Source organism: Eretmochelys imbricata, chromosome 6, assembly GCF_965152235.1.
Source record: "Eretmochelys imbricata isolate rEreImb1 chromosome 6, rEreImb1.hap1, whole genome shotgun sequence".
Classification (NCBI taxonomy): Eukaryota; Metazoa; Chordata; order Testudines; family Cheloniidae; genus Eretmochelys; species Eretmochelys imbricata.
The window spans coordinates 120,450,155-120,472,013 of NC_135577.1; the positions used below are offsets into that span (position 1 = coordinate 120,450,155).

The following is a 21,859-nucleotide window of genomic DNA, read 5'->3' on the forward strand; positions in this document are numbered from 1 at the left end:
AGCAAAAAGGGCACTGTTATTTCCATTGGTCATTTTTAAAAGTGCTAACTAGCTTGCCATAGAGCGCAACATATCTTTATATGATTTAAAAACTTCTAAACAAATAAGACGACCCATTATTGAAGTCCACGTGCCCTTACTATTTGCTGCTCCTAGTTATATCCCCAATGGCATTCTAGTAAATGGCTCAACAGTGGAATGATTGTATCATATAGTTATTGTTACAAAATTGTACAGAAACTAAACTTCAGCTACTCTATAGATCTGAATTGAAATTTATTTTCATCTTGTTGACAATAGAAACTCCTACTACTTTACTGAAAACATAATAGGTTTCTCCTCTTAAAATTCTGGCTACCTTGTACAAGCAGGTGTCGACTATCTCATTGCAAACTTTCTCAAGGTCATCAGTGACTTCGAGTCTGGATCTTACAAAGTCACAGAGCTCTTCATTTCCCATAACATCCCAGATACCATCACAAGCCAGTATGATAAACTGATCATCTTCTTCTGATCTCTCAATTTCGTAAACTTCAGGCTCAGGTGAGACAAGCTGCTCTGTAGGGCCTTTCCCATGGACACATTTGTAATCAAAGTCCCCAAGAGCTCTAGACACAGCAAGAGAGCCATTCACACGTTGAATCATTACAGAACCACCTGCATTCTGTATACGCTCTTTCTCCAGTGGATTACTTGGTTTGTGATCTTGTGTGAAGAAGTGAACCTTCCTGTTTCTACAAAGTAAACCTCTTGAGTCTCCACAGTTGATGAAGTAAGTGTGTTGAGGAGAAATCATGACACCCACCGCTGTTGACCCGCTTCTATCTGCACCATGTTTCTTCTCAGAGATTACTCTCATATGTTCATCAATTTGCAGAAAACCTGTTCTGATTCCATTCTTTACACTTTCCACAGAGGGTGGTCCATCGGACCCTTTAAAATCCTGGTTGCTTGTGATGTGATCTAATAAATGCTCACAGCAGTATTTGGCAACCTGGGATCCAGCATGCCCATCATATACAGCAAAAAATGACCATCCATCAAGTCCATTTGGCAAACCAATAACAGCTGTATGTGCATCCTCCATCTCAACTCGCCAACCTTGCATACTACTTAGCCCATAACGTAGCCCATTACCCTGCCCTTGGGCATTATGCTTCTCCATCTTTGGCTTGTCTAAAAACGCTCCCATGATGACTTGTTCCTTCAGTTCTAAGGAAAAAAGAATATTATTGTTAAGCTATTTCTACAAAACAAAACCATTTAAACATGTTACTAGAAACTATTAAATATAGAAAATGTTACTTAAATAATATTAAGGTAAGACAAATGAAGATGGGAAGTTAAAATTTATGGCTGACTTTTGGTCCTTAACTCAATATTTTACATAATAATGAGTTAACTAAAATGTCAGCCTTAACTCTGAACTGCCTTGTTTTGCTTTTGTTGATTTAAGTAAGGACCTCACTACTAATTGAGTGTACTCTGTATGTTTTTGTAAATATTTAAGCTGTAACCATGCATGAAGAAGGTTTACACTAGTTTAGTGTCTGTGGTTTTCATCAAAACACTTGTAGTGAAAATAAGTATAACAAAAACCACCATTCAAACTATTTTAACTAGCATAGACATCTTAGACTTGGTTATTTTTTTTTTTTTTTTTTTTACAGCAACTAACTTCTCAGATGTCTATTTTGTGGTCCAGATGTGTTTAAAACCTCAAACGTTCTGTGTGCTTATAATTCAAGGAGGAAAAACTACCTTTGACATGTTTGCAGAAATCTGTTTGGAAATAAAATTACAAGTATTAGAAATTCACATTTCATATACACAGTAAGCAAATATTTTAATATTTTCTTTATTCACTCTTCTGTGGGTGCAGAGAACAAAGCACATATTTGTACCCAAGAAACACTACTATGCTTTTAAATAGTGTAAATCGACTAGTCTATTTTGATTGCTCTGTACAGTAACCCCTCACTTAAAGTCGTCCCGCTGCTGATCAGTTAGGGAACATGCTTGTTTAAAGTTGTGCAATGCTTCCTTATAATGTTGTTTGGCAGCTGCCTGCTTTGTCCACTGCTTGCAGGAAGAGCAGCCTGTTGCAGCTAGCTGGGGAGAGGATGGGGGAGCATGGAACCAGGGTGGGCCGGCAACCCCCCCATCAGCTCCCTGCTCCCCGTGCAGCAGCCGCCCAGAAGACTATCAATTGCCGGCAGTTCAGCTGTCTCTCCCCCCACTGCCATGTGCTGCTCCTGCCCTCTACCTTGGAGCTGCTCCCTGGAGCCTCCTGCTTGGTGTGCAGGGAAGGAGGGAAGGGGACTAATGTCAGGGTGTCCCCTCTCCCCCGTGCTCCTGCTCACCCCATCTCCATAGAGCAGGGGGGACACAGGACAGGGCTTAGGAGGGAAGGAGCTTGCTGGCCACAGCTGCTCTCTCAACTTCCTGATATATTTAAAAAAGGTAATGTACTCAGAGTGGGGTCAGCGTACTTAAAGGGACAATGTGCATCTCTCACACACACACGCTCTGTGTGTGTCTGTCTCTGCCATGCTGTCTCCCCTTCCTCCATTCCTGCTGCCTTGTAGAGTGTGAGGCTACATTAACAACGAGTTAACCCTTGAGGCTCAGCCGAGTACTAGTTCATCATTTAGCAGTAAGACATTCCCTGAGAAATATCCCACCCTCTAACTTCACCACCTCAACCAAGCTTCACAATCGTCATTGCTATGTACAGTATTAAATTGTTTGTTTAAAACTTATATTGTGCGTGTGCTAGTTTTTTGTCTGGTGAAAAAAATTTCCCTGGAACCTACCCCCCAACCCCCATTTACATTAATTCTTATGGGGAAATTGGATTCGCTTAACATTGTTTCACTTAAAGTCGCATTTTTCAGGAACATAACTACAATATTAAGTGAGAGTTACTGTACTCTCACACCCTAGCTATTCATCTTGCCCTTTTAATCCCTACCAGTTTAATTACATAGTCATTAAATCACTCAAATCAGCTCAAATTTTGCATGCTCAGAAGTTTTGCATCATTTGGACTGTGCAACCTGTCGTGATGCAACACAAGATAAAGAAAAGCTGGCAAAGTACTATTCCATCTGATGACTGATAGGCTACACATAAAATTGGCCAGGAAAGAGTCCTCAACTTCAGTGTGCCACAGGCCCAAATGAGGCTGTTATGGTGGCAGAACATTTCACTTATATGTGTTGTTTTCAAGGGGTAAACATGCATATAAAGAAAAGGAGGACTTGTGGCACCTTAGAGACTAACAAATTTATTTGAGCATAAGCTTTTGTGAGCTACAGCTCACTTTATCGGATGTGAAGTGAGCTGTCTCTCACGAAAGCTTATGCTCAAATAATTTGTTAGTCTCTAAGGTGCCACAAGTCCTCCTTTTCTTTTTGCGGATACAGACTAACACCGCTGCTACTCTGAAACCTGTCATTATGCATATAAAGGAACTGATCCACACTGTCTTAAAGATGACAGCAACACTTTATTCCAGCAGAACATTAAATACCTATAAGGAACAAATTAATCCTGGTAGCTTTCCAGATATTTTCTTCCTCCCCCACCCCCATCTCTGTTGGAAGCGAAACGTGCATACTCTAGCGCACACAGCCTGAGAGGAAAAAGGAATAAAACAGTGAAGTGGCACATTTTGCAGACAATACAAAATTACTCAAGGTAAGTCCAAAGCAAACTGTGAAGAGTTACAAAGGGATTGCACAAAACTGGGTGTCTGGACAACAAAATAGGAGATGAAATTCAACTTTGATAAGTGCAAAGTAATGCACATAATCTAAACTATACATACAAAATAGAGATGGGATCTAAATTAGCTGTTATCACTCAAGAAAGATTTTGGAGTCATTGTGGGTAGTTCTCTGAAAACATCCACTCGATATGCAATAGCAGCCAAAAAAGCTAACAGTGTTAGGAACCACTAGGAAAGGGATAGATAACATGATAAAAATATAATGCCACTTTATAAATCCATGGTACACTCTGAACACTACGTGCAGTTCTGGTCACTCCATCTCAAAAAAGGTATTAAAATGAGATAAGGTACAGAAAGGCAGCAAAAATGATTAAGGGTATGGAACAGCTTCAGCATCAGGAAACGTTAAAAAGACTGGGACTTTTCAGCTTGGAAGAGACACCTAAGGGGGAAAATATGATAAAAGTCTATAAAATCATGAATGGTGTGGAGAAAATGAATAAGGAAGTGTTATTTACGCCTTCACGTGAACACAAGAACCAGCGGTCACCCAATGAAATCAATAGGCAACAGGTTCAAAACAAACAGAAGAATGTACTTCTTCACATAATGCAATGTCGACCTGTGGAACTCATTTCCAGGGGATGTTGTGAGGGTCAAAAATATAATGAGGTTCAAAAAGAATTAGATAAGTTTATGGAGGATAGGTCCATCAGTGCCCTGGGTGTCCTTAGCCTCCAACTGTCAGAAGCTGGGAGTGGATGAATCACTCAATGATTGCCTGTTCAAGTTCATTCCCTCTGAAGCACCTGGCATTGGCCATTGCTGGAAGACAGGATGCTTGGCTAAATGGACCACTGGTCTGACCAAGTATGGCCATTCTTATGTTCTTAGAATATTTACATTTGATCGGAAAGTGACAGTATATTTAAATACCTGTATATGCTGCCTATGAACAAAATACTGTATATAGCCATATCTACATTACAGAATTAAGTTGACTTAAGTTACACTGACAAGAATAAACCACTGTAATTACATTGCTTGTGCATATTCATACAACGATCCTTGTGTCTGCACAGCGCATCCGCGGTTGGTGCTCTAGCACCAACAGATAAGGCAGTGCACTGTGGGTAGCTACCCCACTGTGCAAAATCACCACCATCTCCTGCTAGGAGTTCTGGGAAGGGATCGAAGTACACCATGGGGGAAGGATCATTGCCCCATGATGCAGATTTCTCTGTCCCATAATTCCAAGGGCTTCCAACTAGGTTTCGTGCTTTTTTCAATTGCTCCCGTAAACTTTGTACCCACCATCTCTGCCTGAAAGCATGGATGCTGCACTGCTCACCAGTCTTGTGATGAACATTATGAATGCAACGTGACTGATCCTGCAGTATTTCATGAGGCGGCATGTTTTTGGCACCATACCAGAGCGATGGTTTGCCTCCCTTGCCTTCTGGTACAACTGCCTCAGCTCCTCAATCTTCACACAGCACTGATGCTTTTCTGCCCCTTCTCAACCACGCCACAAGCAATCTGCTCATAGGTGTCAAAGTTCCTACAGCTGGACCAGAGCTGTGACTGCACAGCCTCCTCTCCCTACAGACCCAACAGATCCAGCAACTCCAGTGCACTCCAGGTGGGAGTGTGTTTGCTGCAGAAAGCAAGCATTGTTAGCTAGGAAGATGCAAGGTGAGCTGTCCACACCGAGCAAAGAGGAAGTGGAAATTTCAAAAATTCCTGGGGCTTTAAAGGGTGAGGAGTGTATGTCTGTGTACTGCAGCAGAGTAGAAACTGCTTACCGGTGGTCATGATGGGCACTGTGGTACACACCCTGGAGGATACTTAGGGCAACATAAGCAAGCGCACAGCCTATACTGACAGGTTTCAGAGTAGCAGCCGTGTTAGTCTGTATTCACAAAAAGAAAAGGAGAACTTGTGGCACCTTAGAGACTAACAAATTTACTTGAGCATAAGCTTTCGTGAGCTACAGCTGACACTGTATTGCTCTAACTTCGTTGCAAAAAGCTCTATGCCGCTTGTTGAGGTGGTTTTACTATGTCATCATTGGAGAATTAAATCAGCAGGAGGAGCATAATTGAGTGTACACCTCCCCAGTTTTGTTGACGAAACCTGACTTTTGTCGAGAAAACTGTGTAGTGTAGACAAGGCCTATGTATATGCACTTGTAAAAATATACTGTACATTTATTTGGAGATGCAATGGCCGAAGTGCACATTTGTTCTATCTACATTATTTAATAAGAAATATAGCTAAAATATTACCACAATATTCTGGATTTGAACACAATAATCAATTAAATTATTCCCACAGCAAGTGTAGCTAAGGCATGCATACTTTATATACTGTTACCTATGTCTTAAAAGCATATACAAAATATTACACATATGAAAAGGGTCATGCCACAATTGCTATAGAGTATACCATCTTGACAATGCATTTCTCTCTCCAGCTATAACATCAACTGAAATCATACTGACCTAATCCCCACTCTTTTATAGTGTTACAATAAATCAAAAATGGAATTATTTCCTAGAAAACTACAGCTCATTTATTCCACTATAACATTCCTTGAACGTTTTGGAATGAACTTCTATAAAAAGTAACAATGGAATTTAATCAATTCAATAATTTCAAGTTTTAATTCAGGACTTAAAATGTGAGTATAAAATAAGAATTTGGCACAGCAAGTTCATGTTTTGTAAAGTATTTCTTACCCCTTGCTACTGTGTAAACCATTTGCACAAAAAAGGGAAAGTGAACATACAGAGAATACAGTAAAGCTGACTATACACAAAGCGCTTGTCAAATGCAAACTACACAAACTAGATTTTTTCCTCTAATCTTTAAATTACAAAGGTTTTAGGAGTTAACTTTTAAAAGAAATAGCAACAAAATATTCAGACAGAGCTGTGCTTTTTAAGTTGGTGTTTCCCTTTTCATTAAATTTTTTTGTATACATTTTTAAAAGGACAATATCTTTGACTATGAGACCTTTTATTAATACAGATTGACCATATAAAACTTTAGCAATCCCCAATGGAACACTGTTCAGTTAATTTTTGGAGTAGTGTATCTACCCCCACTCCAGTCAAGTTAGTTTCGTCACCAATATGAGGGTAGGTCAAAGCTCTTGCTACTTTGTCTAAACTAGAATTTAAAGGTGAGATGTTTGCCTGTGTTAATTAATATATTTTTAAAATCTAACGTAGCAGTGAATATAATCAGACCGGAGGACAACCACAATGTGGTTGTGGAACTCATCCTAGGAAATTTAGTTATTCAAAGCCTACAGCATTAAAGCATAATGCTGTCTGAAGAAAGCATTAGACAAAGGTTTATCATATGTGGTTTATCACGCTTTTGTAAAAGTATGATTAATGACAATGTTACTCTATATAAAATTTTAGTCAACAGGGAAGTTCTTCACTTCTGCTCCAAGTTGGGCTTTAAAAAAGACAGACATACATTTGCACCTTGAAAACTTTCACCTAAGAGCAAGCTGCTAAGCCTTCAGTTTCTGCAGAATTCCAGCTTTCATTTAAAAAAATAAATTTCTAGGCCTCATGGTTGCAAAAATAGCTTTAGATTCAGCCAAAGCACTGTCTTTCTGAGTCTGCAAACAAAGCTACGGTGCCTCTGCTGTCATTCCTAGTTTCCCCACACAGTGCAATAGGCTGAAATATTCAGGACTCTGGTCAGCATGACTACTGCTACTCAGAACCTTGTGAGAAAACAGTAGAACAACAAATCACGTTAGTTTCATTTGACTGATTTAGGATGTTTTATGAATAGCAACAAAGGCAGACGAGCTATTTACAGAGAGCTAGCAGAGATCATAAAAAGATCAAATGGCCTTGGGGGGGGGGGCAGGGGAAGAGGGGAGAGAAAAGGAGGTGCTAAGAAAGAAAACTGCAATTTTCTCACCAGAATATTGTGCACACTTTGCTGTTTCCACCACCCATATCATTTGCCAGCATATCCCACTAATCATTCAAATATCAGTCTCTAGCTAGTTAAGTCCCTGATACATCTTTCACTCAATCATAGAGTTCTAAGGGCTTACCTTAACATAGAAGTTGCACTGGTTTAACTAAATTGGTATAAAATTACACCTTTAATTAGACTGGTACAACTTTCTATGTAGATCCAATAGCCTAAGTGAGATCATGACTCCTTTATGCAACAACATAGCTGTGACAGAAGTTTGAGTCAGAAGAGAAGGTTACTCACTTTGTGCAGTAACAGAAGTTCTTCAAGATGCGTGTCCCTAGGGATGCTCCACTTTAGGTTTCGGTGCCTCATGGTGCCGATCAGAGAGTTATGGCAGCCGTGTCTGCGCAAGTCAGGCATGCACAGTAGGATGTCGCAGTGCCATTTGTGCTGTATCTAGCACACGCACAACTCGAGCCCTCCAGTTCCTTCTCTAGAAGCAGGGAACTCTAAGGTGGTGGGTAGTGGAGCATCCACGGGGGACACATCTCGAAAAAACCTCAGTTACAGCACAAGGTGAATAACCTTCTCTTCTTTGAGTGCTGTCTGTAGGTGCTCCACATCAGGTGACTATGGAGCAGTGCCCCTCAGAGGGCAGGAGGGACTTCGGGTTCATTTGCATCGTAGAAGTACGTATGGTTAGGCCAACTAACTATGGTGTCAGCCCTGGAGTCTTGCGTGATTGTGTACACATTCACTGAGCACTATGCAGAGGCCCAAGTGGCCGCCCTACAAATCTCTAAATCAGAAAATTGTTGAGGAATGCTATCGAGATAGAAACAGATCACATGGAATGTGCTCCGATATGCGTAGGAGGGTCAGTATTCCGAATACGATAGCACTGTTGAACGCATGTGGAGATCCATTTAGACAATCTCCAAGTGGATATTGCACAGCCTTTTGAATGCTCGGTAATAGAAACAAAAAGTCTAGGAGATTTCAAGTTTGGTCCTTTCCAGGTAAAACAATAACACCTACCTAATGTCCAGTGTATGCAAAATGGCCTCTGTTGGAGTGCCGTAAGGCCTGGGATAGAACGTGGGAAGACGGATTGGTTGGTTTATTTTGTAGGCTGTTACCTTCTATAGGAATTTTGGGTGCAGACGCAGCATGACCTTGTCTTTGAAGAATACTGCATAAGGAGGATTGGTCATGAGCGCCCCGATCTCACTCATCCATCTGGCAGAAGTAACGTCAACCAGAAAGGTCACTTTCATGGATAAATGCAGCAGGGGACAGGTGGCTAAGGGTTCAAATGGCGGTATGGTGAGGCACTTCAGCACCAGATTAAGGTCTGAGGCCGGGGTAGGTTGGCAAACTTCTGGGTTAATGTTCTGGAGACCCGGGAGGAAGCATCTAGTATTTGGGTGCACAAAGATTGAGTTCATAGAATATCAGGGTTAGAAGGGACCTCAAGAGGTCATCTAGTCCAACCCCCTGCTCAAAGCAGGACCAATCCTCAACTATATCATCCCAGCCAGGGCTTTGTCAAGCCTGACCTTAAAAACTTCTAAGGAAGGAGATTCCACCACCTCCCTAGGTAACGCATTCCCGTGTTTCACCACCCTCCTAGTGAAAAAGTTTTTCCTGATATCGAACCTAAACCTCCCCCACTGCAACTTGAGACCATTACTCCTCGTTCTGTCATCCGCTACCACTGAGAACAGTCTAGATCCATCCTCTTTGTAACTCCCTTTCAGGTAGTTGAAAGCAGCTATCAAATCCCCCCTCATTCTTCTCTTCTGTAGACTAAACAATCCCAGTTCCCTCAGCCTCTCCTCGTAAGTCATGTGTTCCAGTTCCCTAATCATTTTTGTTCCCCACACTTTCCAATTTTTCCACATCCTTCTTGTAGTGTGGGACCAAAACTGGACACAGTACTCCAGATGAGGCCTCACCAATGTCGAATAGAGGGGAATGATCACGTCCCTTAATCTGCTGGCAATGCCCCTACTTATACATCCCAAAATGCCAGTCTCATGATGGAATGCAGTAATGGCCACAAGATGGACTTTGATCGAGCTCGTTGCTCAACCCAAGCTCCCATAGGTATTCCAACACTAATTGTAGTGGTGCTGTGGAGGCCATCAGGTGTTTTTCTTGACGCCAGGAGGAGAATATCTTCCATTTTTGAAGTAAGTACTACGCATGGTCACCTTCTTGCTGTTTAGTTACACATGTTTAACTTGTTCTGAGCAGGCTAGTTCGCCATGATGGAACCATGCAGAAGCCACGCTTGTATGTGGAGTTTCTCCAGATTCAGGTGAAGAGTGCGACCGTTGTTGTCCAGATCTGCTGTCTCAGAACAAGGGAGACCTCGAGAGGCACATATCGCCATGCGAAACAGGTAAGGGTACCATGCTTGTCTGGGCCATGTTGGAACTATGAGGATACTCTTGGCCTTGTCTGTTCGTATCTTGTATATCACACATGATATCATTGGAATCGGTGGGAAAGCATACACGAGTTGTGCATACTATGTGATGAGAAAGGCATCCCACAGTGACAGAGGTTCCATCCCTGCTCTCAAGCAGAACATTGCGTATTTGCAGTTCGTTGGGGATGTGAACAAGTCCATGAGGGGAGTACCCCACCTGTGGAAAATGGAGAGCAAGACTCTCCCATTCATTTCCCTTTCATGGTCTCGAGAAAAGTACCTACTTAGCATATTTGCCATCGCGTTCTGACAGCTGGAAAGGTAGGAGGCCAAAAAGTTTATGTTGTGATGCCCAGTGCCCAAATTTCATGCGCACAGTGAGAGATCGAGCCTCCCCTTGTGGACTGCCCACATTTTAAATCAATGATGTCAGTCATGATGTGAATGGATTCGTTATTTATGTGAAGTAGGAAGTGTCTGTAGGCATTGCGGACCTGCGTGTAGCTCTGATAGATTGATATGTGGCTGAGTCTCCACAAGAGACTATTTGCCTTGAACCGTATGCTAATGCATGTGGGCGCCCCAGCCTATCAGCGAGGCAGCTGTCATGATTACTAATTCCTGTTGGGACGGGATGCCCATTCATAGATTTTCTGGTCTTGTCCACCAATGTAGGGAGTACAGGACACAGGGTGGTACTGTAAGTCGTTTGTGAAGGCTGTGCTTGCTGGATACGTAAACTGAGCTCAACCAGCTCTGTAGGCAGCGCACATGTAGTCTTGTGTGTCGTACTACAAATGTTGTGACTATCATGTGTCCTAGCAGTTGCAGGACAGTTTGAGCCAGTATTTGGGGGCTGACTCTTACCTCTGAGATAATGTTTGTCAGAGCTGTGAATCTGTTCAAGGGCAATGATGCCTTGGCTTCTATGGCACTGAGATGTGCCCCGATGAAGTCCAGTTGTTGGACAGGGATTAGAGCGCATTTTTGTTTGTTTCTCTGAAGTCCTAGATCCCTGAATAGTGTTATTGTCTGTACTAAGTCCAGTGCTTCTTGTTGAGATGGGACTTTGAGAAGGCAATCATCCAGGTAAGGGAAAATCATTATTCCCTGTTTGCGTAGACATGCTGCTACTACCGCTAGGGTTTTGGACAAAACTCTTGGTGCAGTGGATAGGCCAAATGATAGTACTCTGTATTGGAAGTATTCATGTCCTACAGTGAAACACAAGAATTTCCTGTGAGACTGTGTATGGTAATATGAAAGTAAGCATCTTGTAGGTCGAGGACCGCAAACCACTCCCCCTTTTCCAGTGCTGGACATATCATGCCCAGTGTCACCATTTTGACCTTTTGAGTGCATACAAACTTGTTAAGTTTCATGAGATCCAAGATAGGTCTTCATCCCCCCATTCTTCTTCTGGGTCAAGTAGTGGGAGTAGAATCTCTTCACCCGGTATTGCAAAAGTACTCATTCCACGGCACCTAGTTGTAGAAGATGATCAACTTCTTGTCATAACAGGTGCTCATAAGAAGGAGGGGTGGGGTTAATGGTAGGTGGTCAGGAGGTAAAGAGGATGGTATATCCCGATCGTACGATCTCGAACATCCATTGGTCCATTGTTATTGGATGCTCAGCTGTGGTAGAATGGGTGAAGGCGCTGTCCAAAGCATGGGGACAGGCAGGGTGAAAGCACTGCCTGGTGACGGAGGTCGTCTGGACCCTCAACCAAAATTTCAGAAATGTGGCTTAGGCAGAGCTGACTGAGAAGTCGACAGTTGAGCTTGGTATGCTCTCTGTCGCTGTGACCATTGGTGATATTTTTGGTTCTCATATTCCACTGTTGTTGCTGTCACTCGGAAGAGGAATCCCTATTCCTCTGATAAGGCTGGTATAATCTTCTCTTTGCAAGTGGCATGTAGATCCCCAAAGTGTGGCTCGTGAATCCTTCATTGAGTGGAGCACCTTGTGTGTCTTGTTTGAAAATAGCTTCTCTCGGTCAAAAGGTAGGTCTTCGACCGCGGTTTGGAGTTCTTTAGGTATGCCAGAGGATTGTAACCAGGATACCCAGTGCATGACTATGGCCGAGGCCGTGATTCTGGCTGCTGTGTCTACGACATCCAAAGATGCTTGGAGGGCTGTTTTAGCTACAAGTTAACCCTCATTTACAATGACCTGCAATTGTGATGCTCTCTCGTCAGAGAACTCCACTGTCCACGAGCTGAGTTTCCCATAATTATCATAATCATATTTAGCCAGCAAGGCTAAATAGTTGGAGACTCAGAATTGTAATGTCACTGAAGTGAATTTTTCATCCAAAGAGGTTGAGACTCTTGTGTGGTCTTGTGTGATCGATTGAAACTGTAGTTATTTGTCAAGTTGGTTAGCAGCATCCATCACCAAGGAGTTGAGAGGCAGGTGTGAGAAGAGGAAGTCCACCCCTTTGGCAGGGATATAATATTTTCTATCCGCCCTTTTGCATGTCAGTGGAATTGAGGCCGGTGTTTGCCAAGGTGTCTCTGCTGGTTCCAAGATCACATCATTGATGGATGGGCAGGGCAATTTTGGAAGTAGATGCAGCATATAAGATTTATACCCACTTGTGTTGGTTTATCTGCACTTCCTCCAATGAGTTATCCTGGCTTTAGGCGACCTGCTTAAACAGTTCCTGGAACTGTTTGAAGTCATCCACCGAGGTAGGCGACAGTGGGGAAGAGGAAGTATTGTGAGCAGGAGATGTTGCTTCCTGATCAGTGGCTGTTTCTGCATCATCCCCAATGTCCTGAGCCTCCGTTGGCTGCAGGGTGGGAAACGTGGGATTAGACCTCAGATCATCTCCATGAGTCACGGGTGGTCTGGTCTGGGTTCTCAATATACCCATTACATTGGGAAGGCCGTTGTCATCCAAGGTGGTCCATCCCATGGTTGAGCTGGCCAGTTATAAGGTTATTTAGGACCCATCTGGCTCCATGTCATCGGTCTTTCGGTGATGAGTGGTGCGGCGAGAAAGTGCAACATGGTTCCTGCACATCACCGTCATCACTGGATGAGTGTACTGCGCCATGAGAAATATGGGAATCTCCTCTAACTTATAGGAGAGCCCTCAGTACCGAGTAGTGGGGACAGTGGTGCCGATGACACAGCCAAGTCTCTCTGTTGGAGTAGATTCTATGTCAGTTCTGATGTCGGTGCCGTTGGCACCACTGGGGACGCTCTCATCTGTGCCATCAAAGATGTGGTGTTGATTTAGTCAGCACAGTCAGTGCCAACTTGGTTCTCTCAGCTGGTGCCAACTGCGATGCCAGTGCCAGGGGCAGAGGCATGGTGCTTGAGAAGATGGCTCAGTACTGGGTCCTTTACGGGTGAATTCAGTGGCATGGAGGAGGCATGTTCCCATCTCCGCCTCGACCCCATCTCCTTCACTCAAGACTCAGTGGTGCTGGAGGTGCCCTGAATATTGTAGGTGCTCACCCGAGCATTTGTTGGCATCAGGAGTAGTGACCTGCAGGAGACCGCCTATGTTTCTGTGGTGCTTTCTGTGTCCTCTTCCTCCATCTTTTAGGGGAAGGCACGTCTCCTGTGGGGGGGTGCCCAGAGAGGCAGTCAGTAGGTCTGGCTCTGGTTCAAGAGATTTCCTCATCAGTATCATTCTCAAGTGGAGATCTCGGTCACACCGGGCTCTCACTTTCAGATTACTGCAATGGGTACATTTATGCAGGATACGCATCTCCCCAAGACATCAGACACACAGAGTGTCTGTCAGAAATGAGCACTGCTTTGCGACAAGAGCTGCATCACTTAAAGCCTGGGGAACCCGCCATCTCTGACAGTTAACCAACCTCAGCACAGGGAGGATAAACTAGAAAAGTAAACTTCCCCCCACAAAACTATCACTAACACTTACAAAAACTAATTATAACTTTTAAAAGACTATTTAAAGGTTTGGCGAGAGAAACGAACACTGCCCCTGAGCTCCATCTGCAGTAGAGGACAGTTGAAAAAGAACGGGAGGGTTTGGGTTGTGCGTGTGCCAGATGCAGCACCAAAGGCTCCACGAGACACTTACTGCGCATGTGAGACCTGCCCAGATACCGCCACCATAAATCTCTGATCAACGGCACCAGGACACACACACACACACACACACACACACACACACACCTGAAGTGGAGCACCTACAGGGACAGCACTCAAAGAAGAATTTAAATATCTTTGCAATATGCTTAATTTTTCAGTACCTACACAGGATAGGTTGATTTGAAACAAATTAATTTATACCATTCATTTTAATCATGAAGTCAGTCAGCAGGAAATCTTAATTTATATAATCAGTTTTAGTCATATTTTGCTTTTGTACTTTTTGGTTATTTTCCTAAAGAAAATTTGATTCTCATTAGTTGGTAACCACTAAAACATGCTGATTTGCAACTAAATATAGCTTTTACATTAAATTTGGTGGTCCATTATTGCTAACCAGGAGGATACACAATGTCTATACATTTAAAGAATTATATAGCTTACTGTACATTGATTCAGATTCTCGATTTTTACATTTATGGTTACAAAATGGTGAATGATTTATTACATAATGATTAATCTTTACTTATGACTTGTGCCAATCTATTCAGAAATTCAAATTAAATTAAAATTCAAACATAGTATTTAATTTTTTGTATTAAATAGACCTTAAAATGATGGATACACAAAAAAAGTTTATCAAAACATTATGCATGTAAAACTGTTTTATTAAACAAAGGAAGCATTATCTGCAGTCAGTGAACTGAACTGATTGTTTCTGGTCACCATATGATTCAAGACTGCAGAACTAGTAGATTTCACTCTCACACCTTGTTTTTATTCATAGATTAGAAGAAAACAAGCTTTCCTGATTTTTCAACCCCAAATTGGTTTCTCAACTTTGAATAGACTAATCACTGAAGACACTGGAATGAAAAAAATATTCTCTCTGCACCTGTGGAAGTGGCTACTGCTGTCTAAAGCTGATTTAGCATTTGCAGAGAACATTTATTGCTTAAATATTTTTTGTATTTAATTTACATGACAAATATATTATGAGTAGTTTAGGCCATAATATAAGTTGTCAATTTCAGATTTATTTTTTTAATAAACCTGTATTTAATATAAATTTTTAAAAAATCTAGGGGGCGAGGGCTTACATTAAAAAGAAGTCTATTTTTAATCCACCCTGATCTTTAAAAAGAAAAGAGAAAAATATAAGAAGGCTTCCATCTGCCAGCGTGCTAAGTAAAAGCACAATATGGTTTCTGCCGCCCTGACCGGGAAAACCGAGAAGTCTGCTGCTTGCCGGGGGCTAAGATTCGCGATGTGACGGAGAGACTGCCGAGACTCATCAAGCCCTCGGATCGCTACCCCTTCCTGCTTCTCCACGTGGGCACCAATGATACTGCCAAGAATGACCTTGAGCGGATCACTGCGGACTACGTGGCTCTGGGAAGAAGGATAAAGGAGTTGGAGGCGCAAGTGGTGTTCTCGTCCATCCTCCCCGTGGAAGGAAAAGGCCTGGGTAGGGACCGTCGAATCGTGGAAGTCAACGAATGGCTACGCAGGTGGTGTCGGAGAGAAGGCTTTGGATTCTTTGACCATGGGATGGTGTTCCATGAAGGAGGAGTGCTGGGCAGAGACGGGCTCCATCTTACGAAGAGAGGGAAGAGCATCTTTGCCAGCAGGCTGGCTAACCTAGTGAGGAGGGCTTTAAACTAGGTTCACCGGGGGAAGGAGACCAAAGCCCTGAGGTAAGTGGGAAAGCGGGATACCGGGAGGAAGCACAGGCAGAAATGTCTGTGAGGGGAGGGCTCCTGCCTCATACTGGGAATGAGGGGCGATCAGCAGGTTATCTCAAGTGATTATATACGAATGCACAAAGCCTTGGAAACAAGCAGGGAGAACTGGAGGTCCTGGTGATGTCAAGGAACTATGATGTGATTGGAATCACAGAGACTTGGTGGGATAACTCACATGACTGGAGTACTGTCATGGATGGTTATAAACTGTTCAGGAAGGACAGGCAGGGCAGAAAAGGTGGGAGAGTAGCACTGTATGTAAGGGAGCAGTATGACTGCTCAGAGGTCCGGTACGAAACTGTAGAAAAACCTGAGTGTCTCTGGATTAAGTTTAGAAGTGTGTGCAACAAGAGTGATGTAGTGGTGGGAGTCTGCTATAGACCACCGGACCAGGGGGATGAGGTAGATGAGGCTTTCTTCCGGCAGCTCACGGAAGCTACTAGATCGCATGCCCTGATTCTCATGGGTGACTTTAATTTTCCTGATATCTGCTGGGAGAGCAATACTGCGGTGCATAGACAATCCAGGAAGTTTTTGGAAAGCGTAGGGGACAATTTCCTGGCGCAAGTGCTCGAGGAGCCAACTAGGGGGGGCCCTTTTCTTGACCTGCTGCTCACAAACCGGGTAGAATTAGTGGGGGAAGCAAAAGTGGATGGGAATCTGGGAGGCAGTGACCATGAGTTGGTTGAGTCCAGGATCCTGACGCAGGGAAGAAAGGTAAGCAGCAGGATACGGACCCTGGACTTCAGGAAAGCAGACTTCGACTCCCTCAGGGAACGGATGGCCAGGATCCCCTGGGGGACTAACCTGAAGGGGAAAGGAGTCCAGGAGAGCTGGCTGTATTTCAAGGAATCCCTGTTGAGGTTACAGGGACAAACCATCCCAATGAGTCGAAAGAATAGTAAATATGGCAGGTGACCAGCTTGGCTCAATGGTGAAATCCTAGCGGATCTTAAACATAAAAAAGAAGCTTACAAGAAGTGGAAGGTTGGACATATGACCAGGGAAGAGTATAAAAATATTGCTCGGGCATGTAGGAATGAAATCAGGAGGGCCAAATCGCACCTGGAGCTGCAGCTAGCGAGAGATGTCAAGAGTAACAAGAAGGGTTTTTTCAGGTATGTTAGCAACAAGAAGAAAGCCAAGGAAAGTGTGGGCCCCTTACTGAATGAGGGAGGCAACCTAGTGACAGAGGATGTGGAAAAAGCTAATGTACTCAATGCTTTTTTTGCCTCTGTTTTCACTAACAAGGTCAGCTCCCAGACTGCTGCGCTGGGCATCACAAAATGGGGAAGAGATGGCCAGCCCTCTGTGGAGATAGAGGTGGTTAGGGACTATTTAGAAAAGCTGGACGTGCACAAGTCCATGGGGCTGGACGACTTGCATACGAGAGTGCTGAAGGAATTGGCGGCTGTGATTGCAGAGCCATTGGCCATTATCTTTGAAAACTCATGGCGAACCGGGGAAGTCCCGGATGACTGGAAAAAGGCTAATGTAGTGCCAATCTTTAAAAAAGGGAAGGAGGAGGATCCTGGGAACTACAGGCCAGTCAGCCTCACCTCAGTCCCTGGAAAAATCATGGAGCAGGTCCTCAAAGAATCAATCCTGATGCACTTGCATGAAAGGAAAGTGATCAGGAACAGCCAGCATGGATTCACCAAGGGAAGGTCATGCCTGACTAATCTAATCGCCTTTTATGATGAGATTACTGGTTCTGTGGATGAAGGGAAAGCAGTGGATGTATTGTTTCTTGACTTTAGCAAAGCTTTTGACACGGTCTCCCACAGTATTCTTGACAGCAAGTTAAGGAAGTATGGGCTGGATGAATGCACTATAAGGTGGGTAGAAAGCTGGCTAGATTGTCGGGCTCAACGGGTAGTAATCAATGGCTCCATGTCTAGTTGGCAGCCGGTATCAAGTGGAGTGCCCCAAGGGTCGGTCCTGGGGCCGGTTTTGTTCAATATCTTCATAAATGATCTGGAGGATGGTGTGGATTGCACTCTCAGCAAATTTGCGGATGATACTAAACTGGGAGGAGTGGTAGATACGCTGGAGGGGAGGGATAGGATACAAAAGGACCTAGACAAATTGGAGGATTGGGCCAAAAGAAATCTGATGAGGTTCAATAAGGATAAGTGCAGGGTCCTGCACTTAGGATGGAAGAATCCAATGCACCGCTACAGACTAGGGACCGAATGGCTAGGCAGCAGTTCTGCAGAAAAGGACCTAGGGGTGACAGTGGACGAGAAGCTGGATATGAGTCAGCAGTGTGCCCTTGTTGCCAAGAAGGCCAATGGCATTTTGGGTTGTATAAGTAGGGGCACAGCAAGCAGATCGAGGGACGTGATCGTCCCCCTCTATTCGACATTGGTGAGGCCTCATCTGGAGTACTGTGTCCAGTTTTGGGCCCCACACTACAAGAAGGATGTGGATAAATTGGAGAGAGTCCAGCGAAGGGCAACAAAAATGATTAGGGGTCTAGAACACATGACTTATGAGGAGAGGCTGAGGGAGCTGGGATTGTTTAGCCTGCAGAAGAGAAGAATGAGGGGGGATTTGATAGCTGCTTTCAACTACCTGAAAGGGGGTTCCAAAGAGGATGGCTCTAGACTGTTCTCAATGGTAGCAGATGACAGAACGAGGAGTAATGGTCTCAAGTTGCAGTGGGGGAGGTTTAGATTGGATATTAGGAAAAACTTTTTCACTAAGAGGGTGGTGAAACACTGGAATGCGTTACCTAGGGAGGTGGTAGAATCTCCTTCCTTAGAGGTTTTTAAGGTCAGGCTTGACAAAGCCCTGGCTGGGATGATTTAACTGGGAATTGGTCCTGCTTCGAGCAGGGGGTTGGACTAGATGACCTTCAGGGGTCCCTTCCAACCCTGATATTCTATGATTCTATGGCTTATTCAAAGTAAGGTCAAAACATGGCTCAATTCAGTCAAGTTCCAGAGAAAGAGGACCCTCCTTTCTCTTCAGTCACCTTCCTAGATGTGACTCCTCCCTGACCCATTGCCACATAGCCCCTGACTCTCCACACCACAATGCTCTTATATAGTTGCTTGCAGGATTATTTCTCCACCCTGACCCAGCCTTGCTACCCTGCACTGACAGCCAGAAAAAGCAGTCCTCTCTGAGTCACTGAGTATTAACCTCTTCCCTGCCTACTTCAAGATGGTCAACACATCCGACCATAGTATCCAAAATTGCTAATGAAGACTGATGGATCCCTGCTACTTCTCCTACAATTAGGAAAGAAGTAGTGAACTCTGGTTATGAAGATCAGGACCCTTCTAATGTCCAATTTATTTTGGCAGGCTTTGAACTGAAGGAAGGTGCCATTGCCCCGAGACCAATGGAAGAGTGAAATATGCAACATGCACAATTTTTCCTTGGACGCTATCTAGTTCCAAAACATTTCTTTGCAATGTTCTTGCTACAGAAATGCTGTATTTATTGACAAAGAGGATAAATTGATAATATATTGCCATAAATAGATGACAAACTCAAAAATGTGTACTTTGCAAGCGTCTATAAAACTAAGTTCTAATTCTAACTCGGGTGGAGTTTCCCTTGTCACTATCTCAGCCTCTAATTTCCGTTTAGGTCCTTCTTCATGAGGAAGCTTCCTGCAGAAGTCATGTTAGTCATTCGAGGAAGGATTTGAGGTGCTTTATACAAAATGTAACAATTATGGGCAACATTTTGAGAGAGTCCTGAGCTGCATGAATATGCTGGTCTTCTCCAAGGCAGAAGATGAAGCTATTGTGCTCATCCATGACTGAAGTACTTTGTTTCCTTCCTTCATTCCTAAAAGTTAACTGAGAGGACAATATCCTACAACTGAAAAAAAGTGTAGAAAATTCAAGTTGCAATGTGCAGGCAGTGCATGGAACTGCAGAGAATATTATAAAAGGCTAGAAAAGCCAGCAAAATATCTAACCAGCCATAGTGCCAACTGCGAGGTGATGACCTAAGGCAGGATGCAATGGCGCTGCACAAAATAAACTGGCACAGAAAAACAGGGTTGTTACTAATCTGGACCATGGACAGCCATGGATACCTCAGAAGAATTCATAAGATTCCTTTGCCCAATCATGTGTTTCCCTAAATCTTACCAGTGAAGCAAATGGCAAAGCTCTATTGCCTCCTTGTCCATGAGACAAGAAATTGATTGTATTGCTCTTTGTACTATCAGTTGATAGAGGAGGTACATATGAAGCCATGAAGCATTCTTATAAATTCTACCGAGTATCCCTTACTGATTTATATCCATGTATTCTTGTCAGAGGAGGCCCATTTGTCTGAAGAAATTCAGTCACAGGCTAAGAGTAAGTCTTGTCCAAAGAAAACCTGAAACTCCTATCTGGTTGTCGAAACAGGAAATTATATTTAATTAGTCTTTTTAAACATTGAGTTCTGTTCCGCTCTCTAGGACAAGCTTCTTATCTGAGCTGCACTTAAGTTCCAGGTGCTGACTGACATGTGTGACTCAATGCTTAAACTAAAACTGTCCTCATGCCAGTTTACTTGAAAATTTCACCAAGTGGAATTATGCCCAGTGTTGGAGTGTGTATACATGATTAGTCCTATCATCTCTACCCTGAGTAGTAGTATGTGCCCCTCTAATAGGGAAAGGAATAAAATGCTGGAACCAGAAGGATCTGTGGCAGGAGGAATGGGAAGAGGTGGGAAGATGGACAGGAAAGCAGAGGAATGAAGAAAGTGCAGTGGCAGTAACAAAGTAGTCAGGGAACAAAGGCCATAGGAAGCAGGGTTAGGCATGGGAAAAGCACGATCAAGAACAGGAAAGTGAATAAAGGACAGGGCAAAACAAAAAGCCAATAAAAACAGGAATTGAGAAAGGATAGAACTGATTACCTGAAGAGGCAAGCTTATGATTACTGCACTGAAGGAAAAGGGTATAAAAACACATGAACTACTTCCTGATCCATCTAAATCAGGGTGGATAAAAATCAATGATTTAAAAAAAAAAAAAGATGATTTTGATAAAATGCTTTTTGAGGAAAAAACCTATCTAAAGATAGCTTTAATTAAGATACATTATAGCTCAAAGATCTCACGGAATAGGGATTATAAATTCTAATTCTATAGTATGAAACAATATATTCATGTAATGTTTAAGAAAAGTTTAGTAAAGGAGTTCCAATAGTTCATGGATTAGGGACCCAATTTTATGGGGTCCCACAGGCTTCTGAACAGATTATTTAGGTTAATCTTTCTATCTACCCAAGGAGACTCAGTGCTCAGTCTAGAAGATACCATCATAGATGCTTAGTTTTGCAGTTATCAAACTGTGGATTTGTCTCTCCAGCGGTAACATGCTTGTTAACAGCAAAAATGTTTTTAAATAAATTATATAGAGAGGTGATAAATAACAGACCTCAACCCTACTGTCCCTCTGCAAATTTGTGTACACAGAGTCAATCCCTTACCTCTCTTTTCTAAAAGTGCAAAGTTTCAAAAAGTTCAATGAATATTGTTGGTGACAGAACAGATCTGGACAAGGAGAAGAAGTCTGGAGATAAATGTGAGAAGGGAGGGACATATGCTTTTTTGTTAAATTATTATAGGTTTGCTGTTGAAGAAAAAAAATCCAGAATACTTAACATTGTGGTTTTAGTTAAAAAAAACAATTTAAATGTCTGTCTGGTGATGTTTTCCTAATACAACATGGCAAGAAAATCCTCCAAATATTAATGATTAACTTGTTGAATTGGAGATAGTTCACCTCCCAATGACTTCATAAATATCTGCTTCAATTACCTTTGGTAAATGAAATAACCAAACAATCATTCAGATGAGTTTTACAGCTATTTCAGAAAATGAAAGCTTTTCAAAATAATCACTGTTCAAAAATATATAGCGTGTACCTTCTAAAAATGAAAC

At 42.9% G+C, this 21,859-nt stretch overlaps 1 protein-coding gene across 3 annotated transcripts in view; it reads right to left on the reverse strand.

Moving 5' to 3' along the window:
* The window catches only part of PPM1A (protein phosphatase, Mg2+/Mn2+ dependent 1A), a 53,815-nt gene that overhangs the window by 17,684 nt on the left and 14,272 nt on the right, over positions 1-21,859 (reverse strand). For 2 of the 3 annotated variants that reach the window (XM_077819529.1, XM_077819531.1), the window contains exon 2: positions 359-1,212. In XM_077819529.1, coding sequence (XP_077675655.1) covers positions 359-1,192 — 834 coding nt within the window. In that variant the 5' untranslated portion in view covers positions 1,193-1,212. Of the gene's footprint in view, positions 1-358; positions 1,213-1,761; positions 1,783-21,859 lie in introns of all 3 variants that reach the window. The other variant, XM_077819530.1, reaches the window with a different exon arrangement.